Raw genomic sequence first — 13,708 nt, forward strand, 5'->3', positions numbered from 1 at the left:
ATTCAAGAATTTAATCTAAAACAAGAATTGTAATGGAACTAAAACTTAATTAATTAATTAAAACAGATCTAGAATTCTATATATTAATTTAGGTCTAACTAGCTACCATTAACAAAGAGCTAAGCTTTTGTTTTTATACATTCAGATCCAAAAATCGTGCATGGGCTTGGAGCCATGTTTTGGGCCAGAGAATCAGGCCCAAAACCCAATTCTTTCGAAATCAAAAGGCCTCTTCAGCTGCAGTTGGCTTCCACAGACTTTTCGTCCACTTCTGCTCCTCTGATTGGGTCAAGGCTTGGACCATTGGAAAGTTCTTTCCGAGCCGGTCGTGTTGACATAAGGTAGGCCCAATTCCGAGGTCTGAGTCTAAAGATATGGTCTTTCGAAGTTCTGTTGACTTTGTGCAATCAAGCTTACCTCTGCGTGGACTTTGACTTTTCATCTTTTGACCAGGCTTTACAAAGGCTTCGCCTTCTTGAATCTTGGCCTTTAATCACCTAACTCCTTAGTAACCAACCATTGCTCCTTTATCTCATCAAAGTGGCACATTCCTCGCATTATAATTGACTTTGAAGCCCGAAATACATGAAAACACGTAATCAGTATTAACTCTTACTTATTACTCACATAATTGGTCTAAAAGTATGACTGCTAAGGGGTTAAAACTACAGTTTTGGGCTCTTATCAACAGCAGTAATGGCATTTCAAACAGGACTCATTCCTGCGTCTGATATGCACAAATATATACTTCGGAAGGATATTAAGACTTTGAGAGAGCTCTATGATAAAGCCGAGAAAGATGTGCAAGTTGAAGAGGGGGTTATGTCAGCTTTAGTTCAACCTGTGTTACAAGTATCGGAGGCAAGTAATTCAGCCAAAGAAGAGACCCATCATAAATCCGATAAGCGAAAGGCGAATGATTCTTAGTTAAAATCTGACGGTCAACCTTCACAGAAGAAGAAATTCGATAGGTCATTAAGAGGGGAGTTAGATCCATCCAATTATATCGCTATTAATACTACATTGGAAGATATCTTGAGAAGGGTTGGGAAAGAGCCTTATTTCCAACATCCGACTCATAAGCCTCGGGAGATAGACGATAACCCTTTTGTAATTTTGACAAGGTGAAGAATCATGAGACAAACAAATGTCTTCAATTGCTCAGGGAAGTAGATCGATTAATGAGAGATGGAAAACTCAGGGAATTTAGAGCTGATGCCAGACCATAGGTTGCGGCGGTGATGAATGATAAACCTTTAGGGGTGATCAATATGATATACAAGGGGGTTATTCCACAGAAGAAAATCATAAAGGATAAAATTCGAAAGATATCAACAGTCAAGGAGGTGCTGGAAGTAAATGTGAAACTGATACCAGTAGACCCGGCTCTCATATCGGCAAGTATACCTAGAGCTATTATGTTTGTACCTGACGATCTGTCAAAGGTAATGTTTTTTTTTAAAAGATAAGCTAGGGTTAGGCTGACCCTCACCTGCATTAATTAACCATATCTTACATAGATAGTACCTCGTGCATCCTCCTCTCTATTAGTTTTTGCAATTCTCTATCTAAAGGAGGAATAAACACTGATAACTCATTACATAAAGATGGGTTTAGCCCAGCAAGTAAGTCTGCCGGCTGGTTAACTTCCCTAAATACATGCGAGAAGGAACAAAAAGTAAAATGTTCAGTCAAAGGTAATGTTGCCTCATGATAATGCTCTGTTGATTACATTAAGAATATCAGGTTATAATGTGCAAAAGATATTGGTGGATTGTGGTATTTTCGTCAATATTTTGTTTTGGAAAGAGTACACAGGCATCGGATTTGATGAGACCCATTTAAATGAACCACAATTTAATTTGTATGGTTTTAATGGGACCTCAACAAGACCGGCTGGGGAAATCAAGTTCCCAGTAAGGGCAGGCCCACAGAATATTATGACTAAGTTTATAGTCAGAAAGCATCATTCAGATCATAATGCTATTTTGGGAAGAAAATGGATACATGCTATGAGAGTAGTTCCGAGTACTTTTTATCAAGTTATCAGATTTCCGACAGCGTATGGGCCACATGAGATAATAGGCGACCAGTCGAAATCCGAGAAGTGTAATTTTGTTACCATGATGGGTATGAAGAAAAAGAAGAAAGTGGAAACTAGGGGCGTCTCGGAAGTCGCTAAACAGCAATTAATAGAAAGTTCATCTCCAAGGTCCGATAGTAAAAATTGTCAGGAGGATGTTAGATTTACATTGGAGATGAAAATAGAGCCCGAGATAATCCTAACTAAGACAATGGAAGAAGTGCAAAAGATCAATATCGGACAAGACAATGAAAGTTGCTTCACTTTCATTGGAACAAAGTTGAGTTCAGAAATCAAGAGTGATTTAATTGAGTTTCTAAAGAGGAATAAAGATGTATTTGCTTGGTAGATGGCTGATCTTCCTGGTATCGACCCTCAGATGTGTTCCCATAAATTAAATATGCGAGAAGGAGCAACCCCAATTTATCAGCATCATAGAAGGGTCAGGCTGATATATGCGCAAGCAGTACAAAATGAAATTCAGAAAATGCTAGAATGTGGAATCATCAAAGAGATCGATAATTCAGAATGGGTTGCAAACATTGTGGTTGTCCCAAAAAATAATGGAAAAGTTCGGATATATGTTAATTTCACAGATGTTAACAAACAATGCCCGAAGGACTACTATCCGATGCCTATAATTGATGAACTGGTGGATAGAACAGCTGGATTCGAATTGTTGAGTTTTTGCGATGGTCATTCTGGGTATTTTCAGATTGTTATGTCAATATTAGATCAATTGAAGACAACATTTGTTGTTGAAAGGGGTTTTTTTGTTTCATTAGAATGTCATTCGGTTTGAAAAATGTAGGGGCAACTTATCAGCGATTGGTGGAAAAGATGTTCAAGCTTCTGATTAAACATATTGTGGAAGTTTATATAGATGATATGGTCATCAAATCAAAGAAGGCGTCTAACCATGTTCAAGATTTGGATACGGTGTTCCGAATATTTCGACAGTTTAATATGAAGCTTAACCCGAAGAAATGTACTTTCGGGGTAAGTTCAAGGAAATTCCTCGGATATATCGTTACAAAGCGAGAAATTGATGTTAACCCAGATCAGATTTGAGTTATCCAACAGATGCCTTCACCCAGTACAAGGAAGCAAATTCAAAAGCTTACCGGTAAAATTGCAGCATCGAATAGGTTTATATCTCGAACTTCTGATAGATGTAAACCTTTATTCAAACTGTTGAAGAAGAATACAAAATTTATATGGGGTGAGGAATGCGAACTCGCGTTTATCGAGTTAAAAAAGTATCTGCAAGAAGTACCAACTCTGATAAAACCAGAAGAAGGCGATACGTTATTCTTATACCTTGTCGTCTCGGATTTCGCTATAAGTTCAGTACTTGTCAAAGTAAAAGATGGAGCTGAGCGACCTGTGTATTTTCAATCTAAAACAATGCTCGAAGCTGAAACTCGATACTCAATGTTAGAAAAATATGCATTAGCTCTCCTATATTCTACTCAAAGGTTAAAGCCTTATTTTCAATCTCATTCAGTAGTAGTAATGACAAATCTTCCTTTGAAGCAAACCTTAGCTACGACAGCTAAATCAGGCAGAATGACGAAGTGGTCAGTTCCTATTGATGAATTTGGGATTGAATATAAGAATAGAGTATCGGAGAAAAGCCAAGTTCTAGCCGACTTCATGGCATATTTTCCTGCTGAAGATGAAGATTGGAAAGCTGAAGAAGATAATCTTCTATTGTTACAAGAACCTGATAATGCAATGGATGAGGATGATCCTTGGGTTGGTACAAATGGATGGAGGCTTTTGTAGATGGATCATCAGGGCAAAAGGGATGTGGTATTGGTGTTGTTCTGATAACTCCAGAAAACCAAAGACTCGAGACAGCAGTTACTTTAGGTTTTTATGCTTCTAATAATGAAGCTGAATATGAGGCTCTAATAACAGGCTTAGAGATGGCTAAATCATTAAATGTCAAAGACTTATCAGTCTTCAGTCATTCACAATTGGTCATAAGCCAGATCAATGGAGGATATGCTGCAAAATATGATAACATGATAGATTATCTAAATTTGGTGAAAATGAAGCTCAAGGATTTCAGGAAGATTATTTTTCAGCATCTCGACAGGGGAGAAAACCGACATGCCGATGCATTGGTATATGTAGCTGCAATGCTGGAAAATGAGGAAGGTCGTCTGTTGCATATCGGTGTTCAGCAAACTCCAAGTATTAATACAAAACATACAGAAGTGATGGAAATAGACACATTGGGGGCGTCATGGGTGAACGATTATGTGTTGTTTTTGTTAGAAGGAAAATTGCCATCAGATAAGAATGAGGCTAGAAGGATAAAAGGAGGAGCTGAAAGATATCTATTAATTGATGATCAACTCTATCAGAAAAATTCAGGTGGACCACATTTAAAATGTATATCGGCAGAAGACTCTCAGAAAATTATTGCAGAAATGCATGAAGGGAAATGTGGGAATCATTCGGCAGGAAGATCGTTGGCAAGCAAGATTGCAAGGCAGGGATATTTCTGGCCACAAATGTGGCAGGACTGCAATATGCAAAGAAGTGTATCCAATGTCAGAAGCATGGACATGCCATTCATGTGCCAGCAGAGGAGTTACATTGTGTCTCAAACCCGTGGCCATTTGCATTATGGGGGATGGACATAGTGGGCCTTTTAGTGCCGGGAAAAGGGAAGAAAAGATTTATGTTGGCAGTAACTAACTACTTTACTAAGTGGGTAGACATAGTGGGCCCTTTAGTGCCAGGAAAAGGGAAGAAAAGATTTATGTTGGCAGTAACTAACTACTTCACTAAGTGGGTAGAAGCGATAGCCTTGCAACATATCAAAGAGCAAGACATCATCAACTTCTATTTGATAGAGTGGTTTGCCAATATGGATTGCCATATGCTATTATATCGGATAATGGTCCTCAATTTATTCGTAGTAAAGTGAAATATTTTTTAGAATCATAGAAGATTAAGCATTTTACATCGGCACCTTACTACGCTCAAGGAAATGGGCAAGCCGAAGCAACAAATAAGACCATTATGGACAACATTAAAAAGAAGCTGGAGGATACGAAAAGTTTATGGGTTGATGAGTTAAATAACATGTTATGGGCATACAAAACAACTCCAAGAATAGCAATGGGGGAATTACCATTTACCCTAGCTTATGGCATGGAAGCAGTGACTCCAGCTGAGATGGTAGTATTGATATCAAGAACAATGCTTGTAGAAAAAGGGTTGAATGACCAGGGGATGCAGGCAGAAGTCTTGAATTTGGAAGAGAGAAGGGAGCAAGCAAGAATGAAGCTTGATTCTTATCATAGGCAACTTAGAAAAGCATTCAATAAGAAAGTTAAAGAAAGAAATTTTCAAGAAGGTAACCTAGTGTTAAAAGAGGTTACACAGTCGACAAAAGGAAAGGGAGATGGCAAGTTATCGGCAAATTGGGAAGGTCCATACATTGTTCACAAGGTGGGGATAAATGGAGCGTATTATCTAAAGAAAGTTGATGGGGAGTTCCTAGCGAAGCCTCAAAATGTCAATAATCTGAAGGTATTCTATCAATAATGTATTTTTCAAATTTTATGAGAAACTAAGATGTGTAGTATGAATTTTCAATTCAATATAAATGGATTCAAGTTTCAAATTTCAATTTTCGTGTAAAAATTTTTGGTGTGATAGTCTGACAAAAAGTCCTGGTATTGATAGAAATATTGATATCAGGCATATCGGCAAAAAGTCCTGATATCATAAATAGGGGTAGATAGCAGGCATAAAAAGTCCTAGTATCGATAGAAATGTTGATGTTAGGCATATCGACAAAAAGTCCTGATATCAGATACAGGGACAGATATTAGGCATAAAAAGTCTTGATATTGACAACAATGTTGATATCAGGCGTAAGAAGTCCTGGTGTCGATAGAAATATTGATATTAGGCGTAAGAAGTCCTGGTATCAACAAATGTGTTGGTATTAGACATATTGTCAAAAGTCCTAGTATTGACAGAAATGTTGATATTAGGCGAAAGAAGTCCTGATATCGACAGATGTGTTGGTATCGGGCATATTATCAAAAAAAACCTGATATCAAAAACAGTGGCAGATATCAGGCATAAAAAAGTCCTGAGATTGGCAGAAATATTGATTTCAGGCGTATTGTCAAAAAGTCCTTATATAAAAAATAGGGGCAGATATCAGGCATGAAAAGTTCATAGATATCAAGCAAGATATCAGCAAAGGATGAGGCATTAAAGATCATTCGATAATAAAGGTATGTTGTAATGCTTTAGGTAAAATTAAATTGTCTTTTTGATACAAGTCTAAGTATCGCCAATACTCTCTTTTTGATTGAGGATATCAAAAATTATATTTTCTTTTTTATACAAGTCTAACTATTGCCAATACTCTCTTTTAGATTGAGGATATCGAAAATTATATTTTCTTTTTTGATACAAGTCTAAGTATCGCTGATACTCTCTTTTTGATTGAGGATATCGAAAATTATATTTTCTTTCCAATACAAGTCTAAGTATTGTCAATACTCTCTTTTTGATTGAGGATATCGAAAATTATATTTTCTTTTTTGATACAAGTCTAAGTATCGCCGATACTCTCTTTTTTATTAAGGATATCGAAAATTATATTTTCTTTTTGATACAAGTCTAATTATCGCCGATACTCTCTTTTTGGTTGAGGATATCAAAAATTATATTTTCTTTTTTATACATGTCTAAGTATCGCCGATACTCTCTTTTTGGTTGAGGATATCGAAAATTATATTTTCTTTTTTATAAAAATCTAAGTATCGCCGATATTCTCTTTTTTGTTGAGGATATCGAAAATTATATTTTCTTTTTAATACAAGGTTAAGTATCAGCGATACTCTTTCCGGGTTGAGGATATCGAAAAATTTGATTTTTGATGGTTGTGAGTGCAAATAAGGGAAAAATACAAATAATGGCCAATAGTCATAGCAAAAAACCAATGCAAATTAGAATTTATAGCAATCAAAAAGTATATCTTGTTCCGAAATTACAATTTTGGAGTAAAAAGATGATAGTTTAAAGAGGAGGATTGTTGAGAAGGGCATCAACATCAGATAGGGTAGCCTCAGTATTTTGAGTAGCATCGAGGAAAGTCATGAGGTGGTATCAGCCACAGTAGCTGTATCTCCTTCTTTATCATCAGAAATCATATTGTTTTCCACAAGGATGTTACATGGAACAAAAGGCTTGCAGATATCCAACTTATCACCTAGAGAATTTACAGCTACCATGACAGTATTGAATTCAGCATCGGCAACTTCAGAGGCTTCTACACTTTTCTGTCTTTCGGCAGCAAAATCTTCAAGCATCTTCTTCACGAGTTCGGCATGTTCAGCCTCTTTATCCGATAAAGTCTTCTCGGCTTTCTAAGATTGTTGCTTCATATCAGTTTTCAATTGATGGATTTCCTTCTTGAAACCACTATTTTCTCGGGTTAGTTTGTCGAATTCTGATTGCTGAGTGGTTAGAGTTTTTCTAATACGCCCGATCTCGCATTCTTGCTTATGAAGCAGATCGAATTGAGCCATGGCAAGTACTTTTGCCTATAAAAATGTCAAAAGCAAATAAGCACAAAAAAGACGAAAGTGATATGAAAGGAGAAAAGACAAGACATGAGTACCTTCTCCATATGATCGTAAAACTCGGTAAGACGCTCAGTGATGTTGAGAGCAGCAATTTTGTCTTTAGGAAGAACACAGCTACTAGCTAAGGAAACACCTAACTCATCTTTATGAGTATCTTCGAAAAGCGAGGCTATTAAAGGGATATCGCTGCCATCAGTAAGGCGAAACTCAGGTCTGAAGATTTCATTGGCATTGGCTGACGAGATGGAGTTAAGGTTTTGACCATCGGGAAGGCCACTTTCACCCCATGAGTGAGTTTTTCTTCTTTTAGAGGGGACAATAGTAGTTGGAGGGGAAATGGTGGTATTGTGCTGAGAAGCAGAAGGAGGCTTATCTTTAGAAGCATTAGGAGGATTAGTAGGAATGGAAGAAGGAGTAGGTGTTATCAGCAACAGTGGGTGTTGAAGAGGGATTCAATGCTTTCTTTTTCCCTTTCTCAGATAAGTAGCGACCAGCGTTGGCATTCATCGGCATTCGAGGAGCCATATTGTATACAATAAAAGATGTTCATTAAATATATTTTGCAACATCGGATATTCATAAAAGTCAGGAACCTCTTCTTTAATCTCTGGGAAAAGATTGGGAGTCATGGTACAATTGTTATCTAGATAATCATATAAACTTTTGGGGAGTTTAGGAGGCAAGCCATGAGAGGCAAAGGAAGATATGAAAAAGGAAAGATCGTTTGAGGAATTGTTTAAAAGAGATTGAGGGGGAGTTGGTGACTGACCCATTTTTTGAAGAGCTCGATGTTTGAGTACATAAAGAGGTGCGCGATAGTTTGAGATATCGGGAAGGGGAACAGTATTTTGGGATTCCCTTCTTTATCAGCACCAGTTTTAATATTGACAGTTTCCTCAGTCCCTTCCAGAAGTCTGAGCACTCTCTCGGAATTTGCACGAGCCTTGGAAAAATGAGGGAGAAGTACTGAAAAGACGTAAAGAAGAGTGAATCAGATATGGGATTTCCGATATATAACGAGTGAGAACAAATCAAAGGGAGGATGTACCTATGGAGTTGAAGACTTGATGTTTCAAAGGAGGATTTGCTGGGCTATCGGCACTTTCCTAATTACCCATAACAACAATCGGATACTGGGTCCACTGTTTGTCGCTGTTATGGTTTTTTCTAAGAATACCCCTAATGTTTCGGTGGGTATGTTTTTTGGGATAAAAGTATCCAATAATCTTTTCACAAAATCTATAGTGCAGAAGAATATCGGATAGCCTAATACAATCAGCTGCATATCTATCGAGAAAGAGGTGGCTATTATAGTAATTACAGACAAACATTAACCTCCAGAAGTTACTCGTACCCTGACCAGGGAAAATGTCCAAATGGTTCAGTACTTCACAATCGAGGGTGGATAAAGAAAATCTCAGTCCAGCAGCGAGTTAGCCGACAGTAACAATGATTCCGTTCTTGGTACCACTCTGACATTGAGTAAAATCCCGAGAACCAGCATAATGTTGTAAGTAAAAGGTGGAGGGGATTTGATAGGCGGTTTGAACCAAAGCTAGGTTTGGTCGCTTAATGAAAAAACCACAAAGACCGTCGCTCCATCGGCTGGTATCTTCTATAGTATCGCGCTCATATTTTGAATTAGTGGTTTCAAAGGGATGGCAGGGAACACCTTCTACAACATAAGATAGAGCCCATGACATCTGCGGCCGAGATTTATTGGTGGAAGTGGAAGCAAAGTTTTGGCTATAAGGTATATCATCAGGGAGTATATCGTCAGAAAGGATATCATCCGATATGGTGTCCTCAGAAGGGAGACTAGCACCAGAAATTGTATCTTCACTGGCCATTGAAACGACTATACACAAAGAAGGAATGACAAAGGTATTTTAAATATTGTCAATTCATAATTTACAAAGTGTTATTGGTAGCATGATATTATAGTATCGGCAGTGTCGATATAAGAGGTTTATTATCGGAAATACCGATGTATAGATTTATATCAGAATACAATAGTGTCGGAAATATTGTGATACATGCCGATAGTAAAGCCAGAACAAACAAAAAGATCAAAACATGGTTATGAATAAAAGGTTTCGAACTTTTACATGTTTTAAAGGTTAAAGTAGTAATGTATGTCAGTATATAAGCATTAGCACACACGTACATGCAGAATTAAGGGATTCAGATATCAAAAACTAAAGTTAAAATAAATTGTCATATCTATTATTACTAAAGCAAATATATCAATGCATATTTTAGAAAGGTTAATGAAGAGTAGGGTGAAAGAACATACCTTATGGGTTGCAAGAGTGATGAATTCTGGAAAGTTGAAGAAGAAGAAAACTAGAGTTTTGGGTGTTTGGAAGCGTACTACGGAAGCTAAAGAGTTTTTGTGTTTTGAAGCGTACTGAAGAAGCTAAAGAGGTTTAAATTTATATTTTTGAAATATTGGACCGGGTGGTTATTTGGGCCTGATAGTTTTCATATCCCTTAGTTGATATAATTGCTTCTCGAAAAGTTAAAATTTCAAAGAAAATTTCAAAATTTTGAGAGGGGGCGATGTAGTGGGCAAATATCGTACCTATAAACATGTTCATTTAAGTATTTTAAAACTCGAGATATTGGCATAAATCTCATGGGTGTTTAAATTGTGTTGCAGGTAGAAGGTGGGAAATGAGAAAGAAAGACAAGCAGTGGCGGAGCCAGGAGTTTATCCCAGGGTGAGCCGATTAGCACTACAAATTTTCAGCATAACTCAATTAGAGTGTACACGTGTTTTTCTTGCTTTTCTCTTTAGTTTAGTATTTGTCAATCTATTGCTTTCTTTTAAATGCAAACAGACAATTATTATTTTATTTTGTCAATTTTTCAAAATCAAAATTATTTATAGTTCAGATAACGAAATTTTTTAATATGAAAGAATAGTCATAACTCAAACCTACTGTACTTCATGGGAGTAAACAAGATCATGAATTGCAAAGAATAGTTCATTAAGTTGTTTGTTTTGTTAATTAATAACTTCTATAATTAAGGTGTACTATCTAATTGTCTATACTCTATTTTTTTTTTCTCTCATTTATGTTCTTCTTTTGTCAAGCCCCCATATATGTTGAACAAACTTATAGAAGCACACCATCAAGTACCATATTTAGTTGAAGGGTATGTGTGATAACCCATGTGCCGTGTTTTCAAATGCTAACTAATAAAGGACGGAATTACTTTTAGACCCTTAGCATATCTAACTAGAGACACTCATTCTATTTTACATTTGATATGCAAAATTGACAATACAAAGAATAATTGTATGCTCAAGCCCGCAAGGAAAGGGAAATTCTCAAATTTACCAAGACTAATCACTTTTTATACCAAAACTCAGGGTGAGCCAGGGCGTACCCTGGGCCCCCTTGGCTCCGCCACTAAAGACAAGAGACGCGTGTCAAAGATTGACTGGGTCAAAGCCAAATTAGGATATTATATAAAGACTGGAAGAGCATCATAAAGGGATTCATGTATTCATTCGATCCAGATGACAAAAAACTGTAAAAACAGGAGAGAGAAATAGAGAGACAGAGAGATTGTAAACATCTATCGCCAATCAATAAAATTTTGGTTCAATTCATCTTCTTCATTCTTTCCATTCATTCTTTTCATTAACTCTGATTCATTATTAAGATTGTGTGGTATTAGAATACTTAAGAAAGATGTTCTTAGACATCACAATAACTACCAATTTCGATCCAAACACCCCACCATATTGCAGTTCGATCTACTAACAAGTACGCAGAATCCAAAGGTGCATGTCCAACTTAACTAATTAAAACTGTTTTGGCCTGAAATCTTGAATTTTCCACCTCAAACCCATTTCCCTCTTCTGGCTGAATGTACATGCGCGTGTTATCCTATATCCGTATGCTAAACACAGAAGAAAATTAATTAGACTCAGCGTTTCAGTTTAGTATTTCTTCACATTATGACTGGGCCTAATCAATTTCGAAGAGAAAGACTAGAATGCTTCGAGGAATGAAACACCAAATTCCCTTTGAACTACTGGGTGTAACTCCCCGACAAAGCAAGCCCCCTCTCGGCGCAGAGTTTTGAAATTGAATTTGGTGTCTACTCGTTCTGGTTTTTGGATTAACAGATCAACCCACTATTGTTATTTCTATGATAAATTAAGATAGCAATACCTGGCTTTTTATGAATAACGGCCGCGTGTAAAGCTGTTCGACCATTGGGTCCTTCATAAGAAATGTGTTTAGCTTTCAACATCTCAGTGATGATATCTAATTCCCCCTTTTCGACGGCAATATGCAATGGAGATTCACCAGCATCGTTATTCAAGCGTAGCAGTTCAGGGTCTTCTTTAATGAGCAATTTTACCATCTCAAGGTTACAGTTTCTCACAGCTTCATGCATTACGGTGTCCTTTTTCCCATTTCCGTTTCTTATAAGGTTGGTTTCAGTTGCTCCAGCTTGTCCTAATTCAACGTCCTGTGAACTGAAAAACGTTTTGGCACAATCTATTAGATACCTTACTATCGCGAAATGACCAGCTCTTGCAGCTACATGTAGTGTGGTATCGCCGACTGAGTTAGCTCGACTGAAAAGTATTGGGCATCGGCTATGGATACTCTTAATAGTTTCCAAGTGACCAAATCCTGCAGCAATGTGAATGGCTGTATCTTTGATGGGTGTGACTTGTTGGAGGATGTCCGTGTTTAGAGGCTCCAAAAGATCAGCTTTGCCGGAAGTCACTGCAATAAACAATTTGGGATCCATGCTCGAAGCCTCAAGTGCTAGACCATTCACATATCTTGGCAGAGTCAACGTTGGATCCATAACTGGAATCTCGGGTGCTAGACCATCTGAATACCCAGCGTTTTCCACCTCAAACAACATTGGATCCATGAGTATTACTACTGTCGCTTCCTGTCACTTAATAATCAATCCGAGTTTTTGCTACTAGATACTCAACGAACTGCTGCCAAATTCATCTATAAATCGAACAAGTTTATTTAATCCTTACAAATAAAATATGCATATGTAAAGCTGACTGGGAAAAAGACTTCCCAATTATTAATTACGGGCTCAAAGACGCATACAAAGGAGAAACAGAGACATAAATTTTATGAATATATATATATACATGGTGCTGATGATTAATTACTAATAAATATTTTGTTAACATAATTAACCAACGAACTTAGCTGTTTTTTTTACTGACGATGTAATGTATGTTAAGCAATTGACCAATTTTTCTGGAAAACTCGAGTTGTGAAAAGTAAGAATTCTAACATTCCACCACCAAAGTCCCGACACTTAATCCAGCCTCTAGGTCGCGTCTCAAACACTGGCTCCAATACCAAAAGTCAAGCAATCTACCACTATTTCTTGAAAACTCAAGTCGTCAAGAAATGAAAATTACTTAACCAAAATCTTAACAATGTGCCTTTTTTCTTATCTGAAGATATAGGGTTAACCAGTGTTACCCTTCCCCACTAGATGAGCCAATTAAAAAAACACCGTCAACTCAATTTGACTTTTTTTTTTGTATGTATTTGGGAGGGAAGAAACCTAATCTCCCGACTACTGGAGAAAATCCTAATTAGATTCTAATTGGCTCATCTAGTGGGAGTAATACTAGTTAACCCCAATATATATTGTAATTTCAACTTTTTACAATCGATACAATCTGTTTGGTGTGATTAGAGGGCATGTCAATTTACCGTTAAAACCAGTGACGTGATGCAGCCCCTCTCATTTCCCCATTTGGCGATGAACTGGACTCTCAGCAACAACTCATGGACAACACACAATCACCACGTTGGATCCAATTCCTCGCTCTAATAGTCACTTGAATTGTTGGTTTAGAAATTTCACTTTCAGGCAAGAAAAAAACAATTTTTTAATGTTAAAAACCAAAAAGCTTGATGCATTTTTAGGTCGTTATGTTTAACACATGTACTAAATGTTTTATACCATTGGAAGTTAT

The 13,708-nt window shown here is 37.0% G+C and overlaps 1 protein-coding gene across 3 annotated transcripts in view; it reads right to left on the reverse strand.

Annotated features, from left to right (window-relative positions):
- LOC147475620 (protein ACCELERATED CELL DEATH 6-like) overlaps positions 1-13,003 on the reverse strand; it is a 30,312-nt gene extending 17,309 nt beyond the window's left edge. The window contains exon 1 of one of the 3 annotated variants that reach the window (XM_086584735.1): positions 11,904-13,003. In XM_086584735.1, the coding sequence (XP_086440861.1) occupies positions 11,904-12,624 (721 nt within the window). In that variant the 5' untranslated portion in view covers positions 12,625-13,003. The remainder of the gene's footprint in view (positions 1-11,903) is intronic. The other 2 variants (XM_086584734.1, XM_086584737.1) reach the window with 2 other exon arrangements.
- Between the last annotated feature and the right edge of the window lie 705 nt (positions 13,004-13,708).

This window comes from Coptis chinensis, chromosome 9 (genome assembly GCF_015680905.1).
Source record: "Coptis chinensis isolate HL-2020 chromosome 9, ASM1568090v1, whole genome shotgun sequence".
In the NCBI taxonomy this organism is placed as follows: domain Eukaryota; kingdom Viridiplantae; phylum Streptophyta; class Magnoliopsida; order Ranunculales; family Ranunculaceae; genus Coptis; species Coptis chinensis.